The 21708-nt window shown below is 47.4% G+C and overlaps 1 protein-coding gene across 2 annotated transcripts in view; it reads right to left on the bottom strand.

The window, feature by feature from the left end:
* CTDSPL (CTD small phosphatase like) overlaps positions 1-21708 on the bottom strand; it is a gene marked incomplete at both ends in the record, with an annotated part of 118310 nt that overhangs the window by 19695 nt on the left and 76907 nt on the right. Inside the window, 2 exons of one of the 2 annotated variants that reach the window (XM_080714859.1) lie at positions 6813-6845; positions 15630-15784. In XM_080714859.1, the coding sequence (XP_080570985.1) occupies positions 6813-6845; positions 15630-15784 (188 nt within the window). The remainder of the gene's footprint in view (positions 1-6812; positions 6846-15629; positions 15785-21708) is intronic. The other variant, XM_080714860.1, reaches the window with a different exon arrangement.

Below are 21708 nucleotides of genomic sequence, written 5' to 3'. Positions count from 1 at the left end.
CACCAGAAAATCTATTGACAGGCCACTGTAGTAGCCAAAGATGTCGTGGAGGTAGTAAATTGTTGGGTACCGTCAGCCAGGCTCACTTGGTCTGGGGTATCTCTTTCTCTGGGCCTTGTCTTATTCCTGAAATGATGTGACGTATTTTAGCATGCTTGGCGGCACACTCTGTGTCCAGTGGTAACTAGTTAATTTTTTATCCTGCCAGGTCAAACTCTGTTTAATATTGGATGCAAAAGAAAACAGAAGAAAATAATCCCTAGCTGATGAAGAATGGACCAATTTAGTTTATCGACTAAGATAGGAAAACATGAAAACAAGAGGTATTCTAAGTGATTAGTGACTTTTTTTTTTTGTTGTTGTTGTTGTTTAAAACTGAATGTCTACAATCAAATGCGAATCGTTGGCTTCAGCTGGTTCAAAGGTGAATGTTAACAGGCAGGGTAGGTAAATTTGCAAGAAAGAGGCTGGGCCTGGGGACAAGCATGCTCCTACCACTAGGGGGCACTCTCTAGTGAGTGTGGGTCCTCCCCTAGCATTTTCAGGAGGAAGAGTCCTGAAGACTTCAGGCTCCCTTAGCGCTAATAAGGGGCAAGCAGTCCCTCCTGACCCTGGTGGCACTGGCCAGGGAGGTGGGATGTGCTTTGGAGACTAGGGTGGCACTTGGGGACCTAGAAAGCGCTCCCTTTATACACTAGTGAGTTGGTATTTTTATTTTTTTGTACAATGGCAAACAGATCACAAACACCTATGCTGATTCATCTTAAATGAAAATCAGATTTTCAGTTAAGCTAGATATGTGCCAACACACCCAGCTCAGTATGTTATTTTTAAAAAACTAAACTTGCAAGAAGTTTTGTATCAGAGGTGTGTGTGTGTGTGTGTGTGTGTGTGTGTGTGTATGTGTGTCTGTCTGTCTGTCTGTCTGTCTGTCTGTCTGTGTGTCTGTGTGGTGGTACTAGAGCCTGAACCCAGGGACTTCCACATGCTAGGCAAACTTTCTCCCTCTGAGCTACATCCCTGGCCCTCAAAGAGTTTTTAAACACTGTGTGTGTGTGTGTGATCAGCTCTGTAAGTAACCACAACAGAGAGGCCTTGGGTTACTTCTACTCTTTGGGCCACCACAGAAGGCACATATGTGACCAGTATAAAACCTGTCTTATGTTTTTATTACACAATTATGTAACGAAAACATATTCTCACTCTAAAGAACACAGGCATGTGAGGGTAAACTGTAATTGTTATTAAAGTCCTTTTCTTTGTTTTAGTTTCGTATCTACCCAGTTCTTCCCCTATGTGTTTGTGGACTGCCAAAACAACACTTTAACTTTGGTAATTTAATTGCTAGCTTGGAAAAATAAGGATCTAGAAATTCTATCCCTAGCATATCTGAAAACATCAAAGATCTGCCAGGAGCCGCTCAATTATTTTCCAAGCCCGAGAATAAAAATTCCTTGCTTAGCATATTTAACCCATGCTTTTCAGTCGCTCTCTGAGTTAAAAGTAAGTAAAAACAACCCCTTGCTGTGGTTTTCCGGCGAGGAAAAACCAGGAGGGCACAGCTGGCAGGTAAGCTGTGGTCTTTGCATTTGAGCTGCAGAGGAAGAGACCAGGCTGGGGGTCCAAGGGAGCTGAGAAGGGTTCCCTGGGTTCTCTGTCCATTCCCTAAATGCACGGTTTCTCTAAGGACTTTAATGCAAGCCCCCCAGCCCACTGCTGAGAGTTCTGACTGGGCGGTGTCCTTGCGAACTCAAGGACACCGTGCGAAATCACCTGCTTGGGGTGCCTTGCTAGGGGGTTGGGGTAGGGGGAGAGACCACAGCCGCCCCCCACAGCATGGGAGAGGTGTTCGTTCTGGTTCTCTTCCTGGGAGTAAATCTGAAATCTCCCGTTCCAGGCAGTAACCTGGCAGCCATGAATAGCTACCATGAAGGTTATTTCCTGCGGAGAGCCTGCCCCACAAATCCTCATAAATCTTACGGATTTAGCACTCCACTTAGTACATTAGGTTACTGTTTTCTTTCTTCAGAATTCTCAGGCTCGGTCTGCACACCGTGCTCTCCGAGCCGCCAAGTCAGGGCAGAGATCTCGGGGCCAAAGGCAGGGGGGTGAGGGCGGGGAGGCTTCCACTACAACAGTCACTTTTCCTGAATGTTCTCCATCGCGTTTTGGCGGAAAACAGTACACTCCCGCTCGACTAAAGCCTTAGGCAAATAGCACAGAACCCTGTGAAATTCTTCTCTGCCCTTTCGGCACTTTTATGGCTCAGCTGCATCGCTGGCCCCGGGTTTGGGAGCATCAGTGAGGTATGTGGCCTCAGCGGGCATGTGGGCACAGTAGGTCTTGGGCCACAGCCAGGGGCATTTCTTACCGATAATGCCAGCCTGTGTGCTAATCTCAGGCCTTGATCTCAGACTTCAGTGTCTAAACTTCCTGGCCCTCTGCATTTTTTCCTTACCCTTCAATACCTGACTTTTGTCAAACAGCCCAGGAAGTTTCCTAATTGGGAAGGCCCTAAATTGCAGCTTACAGGTGGAAGACAAATGCTACCAACTGGAACTTACTTACTTATTCATTTTGTGTGTGTATGTGGTACTGGGGATTGAACTCAGGGGCATTCTACCTCAAGATATACCCCCAGCTCTATTTTACTTTAATTTTGAAACAGGGTCTTGTTAAGTTGTCGAAAGCCGGGCGTGGTGGCGCACACTTGTAATCCCAGCATTTGGGAGGCTGAGACCTGGAGGATCGCGGTTCGCAGACAGCCTCAGCTACTTAGTGAGGCCCTCTGTAACTCAGTGAGACCCGGTTTCAAAATAAAGAATAAAAAATAGAGCAGGGGCTGTAGCTCGGAGGTCAAATGCCCCTGGGTTACATCCCCAGACCCACCAAAAAAAAAAAAAAAGTTGTCAAAGCTGGCATCAAACCTGCGGCCCTCCTGTCCCAGCCTCCCCAAGAACTGGGACTCCAGGCATGCGCCTCCTTGTCTGGCCCCACTAGAACTTTCAGTAGCCCAGGTGAAGCTGTCATTGGCAACGGGTGTGTCGAAAATGACTAATAACGGGTGCTGGACCAACTACTAAGCGGACACTTGTGGGAAGAAATAAGCTGGACCTCCACTTATACGTTCCACCAGCATGATTCTAAAAATACTACAAGAAAATACGTGCTGCAGCACTAGAGTGGGGGGAGCTTCCCGAGCACAAGAGGAGCCACAGAGCAGCCGGAAAATGGCACATTTAACCTGTATGAGATTTAAATTTCTTTGTGGCCAAAATGATTATAAACAAGGCCAAAAGATCCGTCATAAATTGGAGGGGCAGGGAATCACTGCTTTCATTAAGATTTAAAAAGAGAAATCTAGAAGAGGTGTAGGGCAGAAGAAAGACATATGTTGATCAAACTTATTCCTAAAGAAACGCGAATCGAGCGACAGACCGCTATCACTCATGGCTTTCGGATTAGCAAAGGCTGAAGCGTTTGGTAACCGTTTTCAGGAAGGAATGGGGCATCGTGAAGACTCTCCAGGGGACCAGAAGTTAGCACGGGCTTCTGGAGGACAGTTTGTCTCTGAGGTGCCAACAGTGTAGAATAGATGCTTCCATGTGCATTCCCACAGCTAAGAAGTGACCCCTCAGAATGATCATACAGTGTACGCGTCCAGAGACTCTTTTTTTTTTTTTTTAGGGGGGTGGGTGGGAATTGAATGTAGGAACATTTACCTCTGAGCTACACTTCCAGCCCTGCTTTATTTGGAAATAGGATCTCACTACATGACCTCACTTGATGAGAGTCTCACTACTTGCTGAGGCTGTCCCCCCACTTGGGATCCTCCTGTCTCAGCCTCCCTAGTGCTGGGATCACAGGTGTGCACCACCACGCCCGGCTAAGGATACTCGTAAGAATAGTACTTATCACGGCACAGACAAGGGGACAAAGTAGATGCCATCAATGCGATGAAAGATGATGAGGGATATAACAAGGTACTAACATTGGGAAAGATGTCCGAGGCATCTTGCTAAAAGCAAAAAGCAATTTGCTGAACAGCGGGTGTAACACAACCTCATTTGTGAAAATACGCTTGTGTTTGTCTGGAGAATTTCTAGAGGGATACATAACAAATATTAGATGTGGTTATTCTAGGTAGAAGGAGGAAATGGGAAGAATTTTCCTTCTACTTTAATTTCTCGTCGTTTTTAATTAGCCAGGAGCTTGAATTATTATTTCGGAAAACATTAAAGAAGATCAAATCAAGCCGGGTGCGGTGGCGCACGCTTGTCATCCCAGCATTCGGGAGGCTGAGACAGGAGGATCATGGTTCGTGGACAGCCTCAACTACTCAGGGAGGTCCTCTGCAACTCAGTGAGACCCTGTTTCAAAACAAAGAATAAAAAATAGTGCTGGGGGTGGAGCTCGAAGGTAGAATACCCCTGGGTTCCATCCCCAGTACTGCAAAAAAAAAAAAAAATATGAAGTGAGGAGCGGAGATGGCGGGCTTCAGCTAGCACTGCTCTGGGCACCTGCGAGCTCAGAGGCAGCCAGAGCTTGGAGAAAGTGCTCAGGGGGCTCAGGGACCTGATTTGAAAGCTTGGTACCAGCTTGCACTTCCAGACCTGTGGTAGAGCACCCCAAGCTCTCAGTACTCCTTTGGTCCCAAACAGCCAGGAACCACTGTGCCGGCATGACCTGGGGCTGTGGCGTGTGGGCGCTGATTTCGCCAGGGATTCCAAGACTTGAATCCCAGGAATGAGCTGGTCCCATGTGGGCTTCTAGTCATTCTGGCATTCGAGGCAGGCAGCGGCCATCGGACTGTGCCTGGCAGCGCTTTGGGGAGAGTATCATTCAAAGAGGCAAGCTACTTTACCAATGCTCTGCTTTTTGCAAGATATTTCAGAGATTGATATGGCCTGACCCAGTGTCTCATGTGTAAGAAAGAAAGAGTCAGCAGTTTATTGATCGAACACGGAGATAAATCACACAAGAAAGCGTTCTCTCCTTCTGTATCCTGGCACTCTGTATAGGCTGAGTCTAGATTTGTGGGGAAAGGGTCAGTTTTCTCAGCAGTTTTTATACTGGCTGGCAACTGCTTCCATTTGGCACTTAACTTACAGATAGCCTTGAATTAACATAATAGTGAAACTGAAGGCAGGGAGTGGGGAGATGCTACCTACTGTGTGTGTGTGTGTGTGTGTGTGTGTGTGTGTGTGTGTGTGTGTGTTACTGGGGATCGAACCCAGTAACACTCTAACCTGAGAAACACCTCCAACCCTATTTTATTTTATTTTTTGTGGTACTGGGGATGGAACCCAGACCTATTTTCTATTTTATTTGGAAACAGGGTCTCACTAGGTTGCTGAGACTCACTAAGTAGCCGAGGCTGGCTTTGAACCTGGCGGATCCTCCTGCCTCAGCCTCCCATATCCTATTTTATTTTGAAACAGCATCTCGCTAAGTTACCACGCCCTGGCTTTGAACCAGAGTTCCTCCTGTCTCAGCCTAGCAAGCACTGGGATCACTGGTGTGTGCCGTCATGCCTGGCTTACCTGCCACCTGTTTAATGAGACACCTTTGCAGGAAAAATATATGAAACTACTTGTGCAAAGGTCAAAGTCTTCCGGTATTAACCCTGCTGGGCATGTCCCTCAAGTACTAAAGAAGACACAGTACTGCTTGAGCTGTTTCCTTGATCAAAGCCCATTTCCCCAGCAGAGCCTGACCCCCCACCTACATGCCGGTAAAAGCACTCCACAAATTCTTATAGCTTCTTAGTTCGTGGAGAATTAGTTTGGAGGAAAAAAAAATGATAGAAACCCTTTTGGGTCCCCCTGGGGTCAACTCCCGAAACCCTCTGCTTCGCAATGTAGAACTGCGATGCCTTTTGGAAGTTCCAAAGCCCAAAGAGAGGCAGAGGAACAGATTTGAATCAGCTAATCTGAATCAGATAAACTTTATAGACTAAAGTAGCAATTTATGAACCCGCCGGGGAGCCTAACTCTTTCCCCGAGGACATAGAACTGCTGGAAAGATCTTGCTGGAGACCATATCTCTACTCCCAGTTCTTCTTGGGGGTCAGTTTGCTGTGCGGCCACAGGCTGGGGAGGGAGGGCTCTGCTGGACGATCGGGGAGAAGACACAGGAGGGAACAGCGCTGGCTGAGAACACTGGCACAGACCTCTCCCAGGGTTGAAAACAACTGCTGAGGCCCAGGAGGGCCCCGCTGGGAGAGCCACAGCCAGCTGGCCTGTTGGGTGACCCTGCAAAGTTGGGGAGTCTAAGCAGAGCACTGTCTCTGATCTCAGAGCTACAGCCAGGCTATGGGCATGGTTAAACAAGGCAGAAGTGGTCTGGTGACCTGGGACTTAGGCTTAGAGACCCCATTTCCACTTGATTGAATTTACTGCCAAGAAACCTATCTGGACAATCTGTGGCGTTTCCCCCAATCTATGGAGTTGGGGCTAATATGCAAAGGTGAGTTCAGCGTATTGAGACCTGGAGGCCCTTCCTAGGGGGAAAGGAAGGTGAGAATGCAGTTAGCAGATGTGGCTGCCTGCTGCTCCAAATGCTCTCTTTACAGAACCTCCTGCTCCCAGTTTGAAGTATAGCTTGCTTGCTTTTCTTTCTTTCATTCTTTCTCTCTTTCTTTCTTTCTTTCTTTCTTTCTTTCTTTCTTTCTTATGACAGAGCTGTTCCTATCACATGATTAAGCTCAACATAAGCAAAAACATTTAAAAAACCCCTCTTTTGTGTCACTGAGCCCAAAGCCACAAGATGATTTTATGAACATTTTAATAAAATTGAATAAATATACATACACTTGGTATGGGAATGACCTGCCTCTGGTCACCCTGAGGAAAAAGAAAAAAAAGTCATCGTCAGGTTTGAGGAGAAAGAGATATATTCTCAAAAGAAACTTTGAAAGCTTTCTAATGCAGCGATCAGCGGCTTCATACCTTCATAAACTGGTGGTGTGTATTGAGTGGGAAGCACCCAAGGGCCCCCTGCTCCTCCCCACACCCCAGGCTGCAGGCAGTCCTGAAAGGTAAACAGCACCTCCCTCACGCCCAGGAATTTAACCCTTAATCCAAACAGGAGGATGAAAGCTCCACTTAACTTTGATTTTTGGTTTCCTCTAATGACTGGTTTTTCTCTTGTTTTCAGCAAGATCCCCCCAAAAGACGAAATCAACACAACAACACAGGGTTCACCAGATGACCTGGAACCCCGGGCCCTCCAGGTCCTCTTCTAGGGAAGGGCAGGAGAGAGGGGACAGGCAAGGGACACGGCGTTCCTTCCCAGGCCACAGGTATGGCAACGTTTTTCTCCTTTAAGGGAAACAGACGCTGTATTCATAGGGAGAGTTAAGAAATCCAGGCCCCAAGGAAGGGCCTCAACTCTTCCTCAGCCCAGAATGCCAGCCATTCCAGACCTGGTGGATGGAGACACGCTTTAAGGCACGCTCACAAAAGAACACCTTATAACCCTCATATGATGGGCAACGATAACGCGCCAGAATAAGAAAAGAAAAAGAACACGTTTATTCCCACTGAGTTTTTCCCGTTTCTCACATTTTCCCTTCTTCAGATGATACACCGCTTCATGCCTGGACATGAAAGGATGTGCCTACTGCCCCAGGAGGGGTGTCGGCAGCCCAAGGTCCCGTGGAGGGCTGAGCTAGTGGCCGTCTCCAGGCTACGCTCTGTTCTCACTCTGAGGACCGCTTTCCTGATGGTCACCTCTGTGGGGGAAACAGCAACTACTTCCTCTTGACGAATGTCTTTTAGTAGATGTGGCGCTTGCTCGTCTTAAGGACTCTAAGCTGCCTCTGACATTGCACAGGGCAGACCTGTGTGACTCTCCAGTTTGGAAAAACTCGTGCAGAGAAGTTCTAAGTAAAGCCGGGCACGGTGGCGCTTGCTGGTCATCCCAGCATTGGGGAGGCTGAAACAGGGGGCTCGTGGTTTGAGGACAGCCTCAGCTGCTTAGTGAGGCCCTTTGCAACTCAGCGAGACCCTGTTTCAAAAGTAAAGAATAACAAATAGGGCTGGGGGTATAGCTCAGAGGTAGAATGCCCCTGAGTTCCATCCTCAGTACTGCCCCCCCCAAAAAAAAAGGTTCAAGTAATGTGATTCCCAACATCTGGATTCAAGAGCAGGTCCCTGGCCTTGGTGCAGGGAGTTTTAACCAGAAGCTGCTAAGCCCGTGGGGCCACAACCTCAATCAGATCTAGGGAGACCCTGGGCGGGAGGACTGCCACAGAGATGCCCTGTGCACTGCAGAGGGTTTAACAGCATCCAGGGATTCCACTCACTCAATGCCAGAACAGCTCAGAGCGGTGACCATCAGAGGTCTCCGGGCACTGCCTAATGCCCCCAGTTGAGAAGTACTGCTTTAGTGGGGGACCGCGGAGAGCTCCGACGCACGGGGGCACCTTCTGAAGGGCATGATGAGCAGCCGAGGTGCCGATCCAGATGGTACCCGAGCTTGAAGTCAACCCGAGAGGCTCGGCGCATGCGAGAGGGTGCACCTGTGTGCCTCCAGATCCCTTTCATGCCGCCCTTGCCCTCTGAGGTTCCTGGGGTCTCTGCCGTTGGGGTCTCTGGGGGCTGACTCCTCGTAGGCCTACAGCCCAGGTGGCAGGTGTGATGGTAGCAATGGCCGCCACCCCAAGCCACCGCTGCAGAAGCGGTTGAAAACAGAAAGGCTGCAAATCCTCATTTCTCCAGTAAAGTATGTAGGGTGTGTGGAGCCGTCGAGGTCCCCTGTCACTGTCTGCCCAGGGCGCTCCCTGAGGCCCCGAGGCAGGGGCACCCTGGACTTAGAGTCAGGCCTCACGTCAGCTTCCACGCCTACCGGGCTGGGCTCTGTGTCTGTGGGCGACGACCCGCTAAGCTGAGTGAAAGGGCCGGGGTCCCTCTCTGGGAAGCAGCTGCCCCTCTCTAACGTGGCTTTTCTTTGGGGGCCCGGGTCTCGCAGACTGGACAGTCAAGCCTAGGCCAAGAATGTATCCTGAAGCCCCGGATTTAGCTCAGTTCACTCAGCGTTAAATCTTTAAAGCCGTCTTGACAAATGTGGACAGAAGGCAGTCCATGGATGAGCACGAAGACTAAGCACGCTCCTCACTACCAAGGGGAGTGTCTTTAAAGACGTTCATGCCCCGTAGAGATGGCTGCGGACTCCGGGAAATCTCCAGGTGTGACAGCATGGCCCTGCATCGGGGTAGATGCTATTTTATGGTAACTTTCCCCATGACAGATGCGGGTCTTCTCTTTTCCCGCTATGGGCTCATTTTTCCTTCACTAAGGATAATTCTCTACTGCAATCATTCTTAAGCTGGGAGAGGGGCAGCAGGAAAGCCCACAGGGAGCGGAGGCCCGGTTCAGCTCTGGTTCCGGTTCCTGTTCCAGGTGGGGCTGGGAGAGCTCAGGGCTGGCCATCCTGAGCAAGTCACCGTTGTATCTTTACCACCAACAGAGAGGACGGCGTCGCACCCATCAAAGCAGGTCGATGTCCATATTTTCTCTCCCAAACTTTCTCAGCTGTCTTTGAGATCTTTTTCTTCCAGGTGAACTTAAGTTTCTCTATTCAGATGCACGGCACAGTTCACCACCAAGAGCCACCGTAGTGAAATCTTTGATGACTCCAATAATTTTTTTTGTAGACCCTTTGGGGTTTCCTATGTAAGTAACTACGTTATCTGCAAATAAAACTATTTTTGCGTCATTTCCATATTTATGCCAATTGTTTCTACCTCTGAGCTATGCCCCCAGCCCTATTTTATATTCTTTCTTTATTTTGGAACAGTGAGACCCTAAGTTGCAGAGAGTCTCATTAAGTAGCCGAGGCTGGTGGTGAACCTGTGATCCTCCTGTCTCAGCCTCCCAAGTACTGGAATCACCATCCCCAGCTGTTGTGGTTTTTTGAAAATGCCATCAGTTAGAATCAACCAATCTACCAACGATCTTCCCATGTTGTTTGCTGTTAATTTTCAGAAGGCAGCTTTCAAATTTTTTTTTTTTTTTTTTTTAGTGGTGGTGGTACTTGGGGATGGCACCCAGAGGCATTCTACCTGAGCTATAACTGCCTTTTAATTTTTTATTTTGAAACAAGGTCTCACAAAGTTGTAAGACTAGCCTGGAATCTGTGATCTTACTATCTCTACCTCCTAAGTACTGGGATTATAAGCATGTACCACAATACTTAGCCTTTTTAAAAAACCTCATATTCATTCATTCATTGTGGTCCTGGGGACTGAACCCAGGGCCATTCTACCTCCAAGCTACACCCCCAGCCCTATTTTATTTTTATTTTTTTGTGGTACTGGGATGGTACCCAGGGTCTTTTCTACCTCTGGGCTATCCTCCCAGACCTATTTTATACTTTATTTGGAAACAGGGTCTCACTAAGTTTCTGAGAGCCTCACTAAGTAGCTGAGGCTGGCTTTGAACCTGTGCGATCCTCCTGCCTCAGCCTCCCAAGCGCTGGGATTACAAGCGTGCGCCACCACGCCCAACTTTTATTTTGATTTTGAAACAGGTTGATGAGAGTCTCACTACTTGCGGAGACTGTCTTCAAACCTGCAATCCTCCTGTCTTAGCCTCCCAAGTACTGGGATTATAAGCGTGCACCACCATGCCCAGCTTAATTGCGTTTAAATGACTTTCTTCTTGTATCTGGTTGCACTGTTGCATACGTATGAAAAGGCTTATGGAATATCACACATTAGGCCTTTTGTCATTTACAATGTCCCTCTTTATCTTGTTTAATGCTTTTGAGCCTAAATTTTGCTTGGCCTAACATTAATATCGCCTTAATAATAAAACTCTTGTGAGCCAGGAGTGGTGGCACACGTCTGTAATCCTCGTAATTGGGAGGCCGAGGCAGGAGGATCGCAGGGTTTCATCCTGTCCCAGCAACTTGGGCCCTCGCAACTTAGTGAGACTCTGTTTCAAAATAAAAAATATAATAGGGCTGGGAGTATAGCTCAGAGTTAGAACACTGCTGGGTTCAATCCCCAGCACCACCAAGAAACAAAACAAAACAAAACTCTTGCATTCTTTCCCTTAGTTCTCTGATACATTCTGCCCACCTGTTTCCTACCTTCCTTTGTCATGGGATGTTAGCGGTGTGCTGGAAGTCACCAGTCACCTGCGACAGCACACAGCAGCACAGGTTGCCGGTTTTCCTTCTGGGTATTTGGTAGGATTACACTTTTGTGCCTTTGAAGCCAGGTGCAGTCATGTGATTTGCACTGGCCAATAAAAATAATCCCGAGTAAAAACTTCAAGAGTTTGTGTGATTTAGTACACACCCCCTTCTCCTACTACAATAATCATGGAAGTAAAGAGTTGGGGCTTTCTTCGGTTGGGGGGTCCATGAACACAGGTAACAGTTAGCTGTCCAATAGAGCAGCTCCTGGCAACATCTGCCCATTGAGCACAGGAAATGTGACTAGTCCAAATTAAGACATGTTATAAGTGTAAGATACAGCCGGGCGTGGTGGCGCACACTTGTAATCCCTGAGCTTGGGAGGTGGAGACAGGAGGATCGTGCTGGTTCGAAGCCAGCCACTCTGGCTTCAGAGACCCTGTTTCCAAATAAAAATATAAAAATAGGTCTGGGAGTGTAGCCCAGAGGTAGAAGGGCTTCCAGGAACCCCAGTACCACCAAAAAAAAAAAAAAAGTGTAAGATACATATCTGATTTTGTCATCAATAAAATAGCAAAATAAGATAATGTAAATTAATGTTGAAACAATATTTTAGATGTACTGGGTTAAATAGAATATATTATTAATTTTACTTGTTTTAAACATCTTTTTAAATGTGGCTAGTAGAAAAATTTAAACTGCATGTGTGACTCATATATATTTTTATATACTTTTTTTGTGGTATTAGGGTTCCTGGAAACCCTTCTACCTCCAAACTACACTCCCAGACCTATTTTATATTTTTATTTGGAATCAGGGTCTCTTAAGCCAGCGAGGCTGGCTTCAAACCTGCGCGATCCTCCTGTCTCCGCCTCCCAAGCGCGGGGATTACAAGCGTGCGCCACCACGCCCAGCGCTATTTTGATACACTTTTATTGCTGCATTACAGTCTCACACCATGCTGTAAATCATGTTGATAGTAACATACATGCACACAGCACTTGGTGGGCTTTCCCCAGCTCCTACCATCCCCCCTTCCCCTTACAGGGTACTGCGATTGACACTGGTATCTCACATATGTACATAAAGCTGATGGAAACGATTCCTTTATTGATTCTCCCACTCCCTCCCCTTCCCCTGGACCACCTCCCTGGCTCCACTGAGGCTTCTCCTCCATTATCTGGAGTCCTTCTGGAGTCCTAATTACTCCCTGGCTTCCACAGATTAGAGAAAACATATGTCCCTTCATATTATATTTTTAATGGATGGTGCCACAGAAGGCTTAGTCAATCCATGATAATAAAGTAGCATGAAGGAGAAACTTAGTTTGTCCTAAGCCTCTTGGGTTTTGAGGTTGTTACTGAAGCATTAGTTAACCCATGCTGACTAATTACTCATCAGTCGTTCCTCGTTTGTCCTTTGTGAAAGGCCTCTGAGTTTGTTGGGAACTGGAATTTGCTGGGCTAAATTCTTCCCTTTTGGGCCCCCTTGCTTTGGTCGATCAGCCGTATGTCAAAGTTCTGGCAATAAAGGTCTCCTGGGGTTTCTGCAAAAGCATCGATTTCCCATTATGGGACAGACAAGGCTAGTTCCACCTTCTCTGGTGTCCTTGTCTTGTTCTTACAAATATAGATCAGATGCCTGAACCTTGCAACTTTGAGAAAATATATAACAAACATGAGGATGCAGGCAAAGGATGGCAGAGCAGAGAGATGCAGAGATAGGCAGCAGGAAAAGCCTGGCTTAGCCGGGCGTGGTGACACACACTTGTAATCCCCGCGCTTGGGAGGCTGAGACAGGAGGATTGCACGGGTTCGAAGCCAGCCTCAGCTACTTAGTGAGGCTCTCGGCAACTTAGTGACACTCTGCTTCCAAATAAAGTATTAAATAGGTCTGGGAGTACAGCCTGGAGGCAGAAAAGCCCTTGGGTTCCACCCCCAGTAACACACACACACACACACACACACACACACACAGCCTGGCTTCCCGGTGGCACCATCAAGCACCCAAAACCTGGCCCGGCACCTGCCTGACCCAGGCTTTTTATGTGAGACATACGATCCCCTCTTTATTTAAGCTACCGTTGGACAGCTTCCTTTACCTGCTGCCCAAATCATCCCTCTCTGATGGCAGATACATTCTCGGAAACAGCATACGGTTGAATTTGTCAGACCAATCTGATAAGAGTCTTTTGTTTTGTTTTGTTAGCAGCATCTGGTTCATTAAACTTTGTTTTAAATTCATCCTTTATGTCACGTTTCCTATTTGTTCGTTTTCCCCTTCCTTAATTTTGCCAGCTTGCCCACATTACTGTTTATTATCTCCTCTTTCCTGTGAATTATAGGATCTACTTTCCCAATCGTTTCTTGATATAGTTCTATTCCTAACAGTCATTCCTATATTTTCTATAATTTTTTTTATAACTACCAGTTTGTCCCCTCTCTGAATCACTACATGTCTGAAAATATACTTTTGCCTCAACAGATAAAGGCTATCTTGGTCATATACAGAATTTTTGTTTGGGAAATTTTTTCCCTCTCTCTGCCACCTGTAAACAGTTCTCATAGTCTTTTGGCTTTTAGTATTCCTGATACAAAAATGATACTAACATAATTGCTTTCCTGAAAATAATTTTTTTCCTGGTATCTTATAAGATTTTATCATTTCAGAATTTCAACACCATGTATCTATCTAGGCACGTGACAATCTCCTTCCCCATGCCACCGCCGTCCATCCCTGCTGTGGACCTGGTGACCTCTTTCAATTTGCAAATTCAAGGTTCCTTTTTCAGCTCAAGGAAAAAATTTTGCTATGATTTTTTTCTCTCTCTGGAGCTCCTCCTATTTGCATGTTAGGCCTCTTAGATGCCTTTTACCCCCCCTCACAATTTCCATCTTTGTGTTTCTGGTCTGAATTCTAAAATATTTCTTCCACTTGCTTTTCCAGAACATTAATTCAGTTCTCAGAAGTGACTATTCTCGTTCTCCTCCTTCTTGAGTTTGTTTACTGAGTTTTTATATTTAGAAGCCACAGTTTTTTGTTTTTTTTTTAAAGTCCGGCTAGTTACTTTTGTACCCATAGCTGACGTCGCCGAGTTGTCTCTTAAAGCGCTTTCCTCTCTTCGTTCTTACCCGGGAGGAGTCTCTGATTCTAGTCTTGGAGCTTGGACTTTCTCAGCGGAGGTTACATTCTGCTCTGCAGAAGGTGTGTGTTCCATTAGTGTCTAGACCCTTCAGCCCATCAGAGCTCTGGGACGCGGCAGACGAGGGAGCCCTGCTAGCTCAGCAAGGAGTGCTGTCTCCATGAACCAGCAGGGACCAAGCTGACAAAACACCGAGAGATGGAGATGCCCTATGCGGCAGGCACATCTGGAGTCAGGAAACGAAAGCTGTCCAGGTCATCAGGGCAGCCAGCAAGTGGGCAGTGCAGCCCTCCCCCGGGGAGCCACGGCATCTGTAGTCCCTGCTGGCTGAACCAGGGACCATAGTTTCCAGTCCGGCCCAAGGACTCTAGGAGAGGCAAGGGCTTTCCTCTGCGGGGCCTTTGCTTCTGATCCAGCACCAGAAATGACTCTTGTTACCTGCTCTGTCCCCTGGGATGTGAAAAACCCAAGATCTTGATGTACTTCTCAGGTCCCACCAGCAAAGAATGAATCTTAACAACCCTAGAGCCACGTGTTTGTGCCTTCCTCCTCCCAGAATTCCCTTGCTTCCTCACCTCCAGATGTATCTGTAAAATAAATCTGCTTTTTTTTTTTCTTTTTTTGCAGTACTGGGGATGGAACCCTAGGGCACTCTACCTCTGAGCTACACCCCCAGCCCCATTTTATATTCTTTATTTTGAAACAGGGTCTCACTAAGTTGCAGAGGCCTCACTAAGTAGCTGTCTCAATCTCCCAAAGTACTGGGATGACAAGCTTGCTAGCTACCTAGCTACCACGCAGGGGACTGATATTTAAACCCTTTGTTTTCTCTTTGCTTACAATTGGATGACGTTTCTTTTATTTATCCTTCTAACTGTTCTGAGTCACTCTGTTGCAGATGTGTATTAGACAGCACGTGGGTGGGCTTTGGTTTCTGACCTTTTGTGATAATACATTTAAAGCATTTTTTACATATGAAAGAACACAGATGCATGCTGCCCTTAAAGTGTTAAACTCAATCCCATTCCTCAGCTCTCTTCCAGCGTCTCTTTTTGCCTTTCCATTTTCTGTGTCTGCTCCTTTCTACCCTTTCACCCTATTGCATGTATTCAATTTCCCAAGAGAGAATATCATAAAAAATGTAAAGTGGCCCTTATGACGCCCATCAAATATGTTCTTTAGCTGCTAAATACAACGCCTGAGATGTCCTTTGTCAAAAAAGACTTTGTTTCTTGTAATTCCAAATCTTTAAGTATATGCCTGCACACACTTTTGCACACTCAAAGGTGGTGCCACTCCAGCGGCAGTTGTATTGAGGGCGCGGTTCCCTGTGGGTACTGACCTTCTGAAGCCCACCGTTTTCCTCAACCAGGGGCGGGAGTACCCCGGGGCTGCTGGATGGAGGGGCCTCCACATTATAGTCCCGGAAGCAACAGAAGAAGGAGCTGAGGATGCTTCGGCTCCTCTGCTTCTTCAAGCTGATGTTGCACTGAGAAGCTGAAAGAGAAACAGAGCACACTGTGACCAACAGCAACGTGCTCTTCTGGAACGTGCAGCTGCCCCCCAGGGCCCTGATTCCAGCGGCCATGCTCAGGATGAGAAGACAAGGGTCCCTGGAGTCCAGTCCCACAGGCTGGACAAAATCCCTCTGACCTCTGCCCAGCAGGGGCTGCTTGCTCATTAACTGAACCATCGCAGGGTCACGGCCATCTGCATTCCTGAATCCAGCAGATGAAGTCTTCCCACCGCGCACCGAGCATTACTTCAAAACAAATGCCTTTCCAAGCACAAACCAGGCTTGACACTCCCTGGGAAGCATCTGTCCTTTACTGGTACACCAAGAAAGAGTCATTTTGAAACTAGGATCTTGGACATTCTCTGCTCGGTATGTAAATGACCAGCTTCATAGGTTAAGAAATAAAGTACAGCAGGAGGTAGTGGTTATAGGCTCATAATTCCTGACTACTACGCAGGAGGCTGAGTCAAGAAGATTGCAAGCCGGGCGTGGTGGTGGGCACGCTTGTAATCCCAGCATTAGGGAGGGAGGCTGAGACAGGAGGATCCGTGTTCGTGGACAGCCTCAGCTACTTAGTGAGGCCCTTTGCAACTCAGTGAGACCTGGTTTTAAAACAAAGAATAAAAAATAGGGCTAGGGGTGTAGTTTGGAGGTAGAATGCTCCTGGGTTCCAACCCCAGTACAGGCAAAAAAAAAAAAAAAAAAAAAAAAAAAGAATTATAAGTTTGAGGACTTCCTGGGCAATTTAACAGACCCTGTCTCAAAATTAAAAAGAAAACGTTGTGGTAGGCATCCCTAGAAGACCCTGGGTTCAATTCTCAGTAACACACACACACACACACACACACTCACCCATGCCTTAAAAATATGCAAGAATGCAAAGGAACCCCTTTCTTTTTGGTCCTGGGGATGGAACCCAGGGCCTTCTGCCTCTGAGCTAGACCCCCAGACCTATTTTATTTTTTATTGGGGGCCTGGACTTAGCTCAGGGCTGAAGATTTTACACTTAAAACGGAGCCAGCAAGAGATGTGGCTGAGAAAAAGCAGGCAAAGCGCTTGCTGATGAGACCTGGGCAAGGCTCTGCCCCGGCTTGCTCTCCACTGAAGCACTGGCGGGATCGGTGGGTGCTTCGTGCTTATCCGGGGCTCGAGACAAGCTGCCACAAGTCAGGCTGGAAAGGCGCAGGCTGGCAGGGATGGAAGACCCACCTCGGGGCAGGCGGCTGAGGACCTGGAGGGGCAGGAGCAGGCTGCCAGGGAATGCAGCCGGCCCCACCGCATACCGCAGCTGGGTGGGTCAGCAAAGCCCAGGGAGGGGAGGCCATGGCAGGGACCACGCTGAGGATTAATGAGAGGGCTAACAAATGCAGGAAATGATTTAAGTCCACTCGGTGACTGCTGGACCTTATCTCTCCCCCAAACCAATTCTGGCACGATTCCTCTTTCTGTGCGTTTTACAAGGGTTTTGTTTAGTGCTTTTCCTCCCAAGGGATCACAGAACCTGGGCTGAAAGTTTTGGGGTACTCTTGGGCTAGAAGAAAAACCAAATCGGTATTCAGATTGAAATTCCGCGAAGCTGTACATGGAGCGACTTCTCTGACAGCGATGGTCTCCTCTCGCCTGGGGTTGGCAAAGGGCCCAGGAAGTTTGGACGTATGAGCTTCACTAGAGATGAGTTTTAGGACCATATGTCCTTGGGAAACACGGCTGCTGTTACCTTCCTCATGAATCCTTGTATACAAGTCACAGAGCACTTGTGGTTCCATGTTGGGACTCAAGTGCTGGGCTGGGGCCTTTTGAGAAGCCATGGTGGCAAGAGAGAAGGCCCACTGTTGACTGAGGACCAGCCCTCAAGACATCACAAATCCCATCTCCCATAATCGTCACGGCTCACAAGGAAATAGGTGTTATGGCTCCCATCGGCTCTAAGAAGATACTGTAATTGCTAGAGCGGATTCAAACCCAAGTGGACCCATTTCTAAAACCTGTGATTTCCCTGTCTCCCATGCTGAGGACAATCTTGAAACGATTTAGGTCAGATTAAGGAGGGAGCATGCCAAATGGAGGGAAAAGTATTGCATAAACTCATGTTTAATATAAATGACTGCTTAAACTGTTTCCTTGTTGTGTTGGGGACTTTAATTTTTGTGCGACACTCAAGCAATTTAGCCAGGGGCAGGGGGAAAAAAAAACAAACCAAAAAACCTTGACTTTTCCCTGGCTGACAGCACATTTCTCTGCAAGTAAACCAAGTGTTTGTTCATGCTTTTCAGACACTGAGCAGTCGGAAAAAAAGCACCTTCCGAGAGCTTGCTTCCCTCCTTGGAGCACACAGCTCTTCCCCAGAAGGAATTAATTAATACACTAACTTATATACCTTAAAAATCCTAAACATGGAACAGTAAGCTACTTCTCATTTCCACCATAGGACTGCACAGCACACAGAAGGTACAACAGCTTAGGGAGCTGGGGAATCAGCCTGAGACACGATCCTGACCTGCCCGGCAAAGGGCAGACTACCCAGGGTCTCCTTTCCACCGATGTGGGAGGTTTGAGGTCTCCTTCTGTTAAACAGGGTTAGTTCTGTGGGAACCTCCAGGAGGTAGGGAGTCTTTCTCAGTTCCACATCCCTGAGGAAGGCTTCCTCAGGACCAGTAGGAGCCGCACCACACCCTCAGCAGTCATTATTCCCAAACAGGGCTCAGGGTGTGGGCTGTCTGGGTCTAGGGTCTGTTGCCAAGTCTCTCCCGGCTACCATCTAGAAAGACCTTGCTTTTGTTCAGTAACTGCTCAAAGAGTATGTGAAACTCTTTTGTATGCGCCATCGAATGGTCAACTGTTTATAACATTAGCTCAAAAAGGCTAGCTTTAGCTGGGCTTGGTGGCACACACTTGTAACCCCAGTACTTTAGAGGCTGAGACGGGAGGACCAGCTTCGCAAGGGCTCTCAGCAACTTAGTGAGACCCTGTTTCAGAATAAAAGAAATAAAATCAAATCAGGCTGCGGTGCAGCTCAGAGGTAGAATGCCTCTGGGTTTAATCCCTATTAGAGAAAGGAAAAGAGGGAAAGAAAGAGAGAGAAAAAGAGGGGGAGAGAAAAAATAAAGAGAAAGAAAAAAGAAAGCCATGCTAGCTTGATAATTTGCACATGGACCTGATTTAATCATAATTATGCAGAACAAGGCATGAAAAATTATAATCAGGAAAAGATTGGCAAGAAGCATGTCAAAATATTAACCGTGACTGTCAGACTATGGGTGTTTTACATTTCTTCTTTCAATAGTTTCCAAGTGTTTTATGGTCATTATGTAATTGGTCATTATTCTAACAATGGGGGAACTGTAAATAGTCCTGCTACAATTTTTTCAGCAACTCCATGAGGCTCAGGGTAAACCATATTCAACTTTGAAACCTAAGCCTCCACCTTCAGGCTTACTCTAGGGGCGTCCGCTCCACGCCTATACAAGCAACGAACCAGCAACACAGCAAGCTGTTTCCAGCCCGTGGGAGCCTGTGAGGCTCACACCAACTTCTGGCTTACCATATCAACAAAACACAACCTACTGTTGACCTCCAGTCCAGAAGAGGCACAGGTGAAAAGCAGGTACCCAAGAGGTACCAAGAGGTGCCCCTTGAGCAGCTGAGTGCACCGACACCGCCCCCCCAACCCTCCCTGTGACCACCGACCCTCCGGGGCGTGTCTGGTTTTTTTTTTTTTTGGCAGTGCTGGGATTGAATCCAGGTACATTCTACCTCCGAGCTACACCTCCAGCCCTATTTTATTTTTTATTTTGAAATACAGTCTCACGAAGCTGCAGAGGGCCTCACCCTGTCGCTGAGGCTGGCTGCAAACCTGCGGGCCTCTCCTCTCCACCTACCAAGTACTGGGATTACAAGCATGGGCCACCACGCCCGGCTGCTTCTCCATTCTTAGGATGGTACCTCTTGACATCTTTTCTAACGAGCTGGTTTAAGTGGTCCCACTACTGAGATATGCACGAGGGGTCTGCTGGGGCCCTGGGTATGTAGGCTGGGACAAGGCCTTTTAGGATACTCAAGACAGTCTAAAAAGCCAGGCATGGTGGCACACGCTTGTAATCCCAGCATTCGGGAGGCTGAGACAAGAGGACTGCGGTTCACAGGCAGCCTCAGCTCCTACTCAGGCCCTTTGCAATTCAGTGAGACCCTGTTTCAAAATAAAGAATAAAAATTAGGGCTGGGTTGTAGCTTGGAGGTAGAATGCCTCTGGGTTGCATCCCCAGATCTGAAAAAATAAAATAAAATAAAGACTAGCTAAGTCACATATCTTTTTGTTACATTGGCTTTAAGAAATAAATAAGATCCAGGCATGGTGGCACATGCCTGTAATCTCAGTACTTGGGAGGCTGAGAAAGGAGGATCACAGTTTGCAGACAGTCTCAGCAACTTGAGAGGCCCTCTGCAACTTAGTGAGACTTTGTTCCAAAATACAGGATAAAATAGGGCTAGGGGTGTAGCTCGGAGGTAAAATGCCCCTGAGTTCCATCCCTGGTACCACAATAAAAGAGAAAAGAAAAGAAACAAATAAGGAAGGAGTTACAACTTTGAATGTACTCTAAATTCATAAAGAGTTTATGAACTTATGAAATTTCCATTTCATAAAAATTTTCATTTCAGCCGGGCGTGGTGGTGCACGCTTGTAATCCCAGGATTTGGGAGGCTGAGACAGAAGGACTGAGGTTCACAGCCAGCCTCAGCTCCTTACTGAGGCCCTCTGCAACTCGGTGAGACCCTGTCTCAAAATAAAGAATAAAAATATAGGGCTGGGGGTGTAGGTTGGAGGTAGAATGCCTCTGGGTTCCATCCCCAATACCACAAAAAAAAATTTTTTTTTTCATTTTTATCAGAGTTAGAAGAAGTTATTAAGTCATCCCAAAGTTTACTGTCACTTTTCCTGATAACCTCCAGCTTCTATTTGGACGCAGCACCTGCTCGCCTCACTCTCAGTCTTCTTCTAGGTCTAGTAGACTCCTCATCCCATGAGCATGCATCCTCCCTGGCCTCACCCCACGGCCCCTCTTCTTGGAGCACCTCTGCTCCTCAGGGGAGGAGCCAAGCCAAGGTCTCCCAGCCTTCACCGACCTCTCCGCTGGACTTCCAAGTTAATGTGTAGGATGGAGCCACCCCTTCGGCCCAAAGCAGTCTCCTCCCTGCGTTTCAGGCCGGCGAGTCTCCTATCTTCTGGATATCTCTGGCTGCGTGTCTAAGTGCAGTTCACCATCTCCGCTCTTCACCTGAGGGGGAAGCACCATCTCCTAGTCTAAAGATGGCCCCCTCTCCCTCCCACAGTAAGTTCTTGGTTCTGACACCCTGGACGGCTCTTAACTCTTCAGCATCTCCTTCCCCTGCCCCGTCCAGTTCATCATTTTGCCCCGGGTCCAGTGCAACACCTTCCTGCCGCGTCTCTGCCGCCGACTGTGAAGTTCACGGTGAATGTTCATCACAACCCCCTGGGTTATCAGGTCGGGTGGTGGTTATGAGTATGGGCTCGGCAGCCAGTTTCTACGGGTGTGAACGCTGGCTAAACTGGAAAGAGGCGGGGGCCTGGGTCAGTTATGTGACTTCTGTGAGCCTCAGCTTCCTTATCTGTAAACGGGGATCACGAAGATAGCCATATCTTGTAAGTTTGTTGAGAGAATAGGTTACTATTGGTATTCAGAACAGTACCTAGTATGTGGTTAGCACTCCCCAAATGTTAGCTCTTGATATCCTTGGTCTGTCTCTCTTTCTTTCTTTCTTTCTTTCTTTCTTTCTTTCTTTCTTTCTTTCTTTTGTGGTACTGGGGATTGAACTTTGGAACATTCTATCTCTGAGCTATACCCCAGCCCTATTTTTATTTTTAATTTAGAAATAGGGTCTTGCCAGG

The sequence above is a fragment of the Muscardinus avellanarius genome (genome assembly GCF_963383645.1).
Source record: "Muscardinus avellanarius genome assembly, chromosome: 18".
Taxonomy (NCBI): domain Eukaryota; kingdom Metazoa; phylum Chordata; class Mammalia; order Rodentia; family Gliridae; genus Muscardinus; species Muscardinus avellanarius.
Note: the sequence above shows the minus strand (reverse complement) of the source record. Positions and strands in the feature narration are given on the sequence as shown.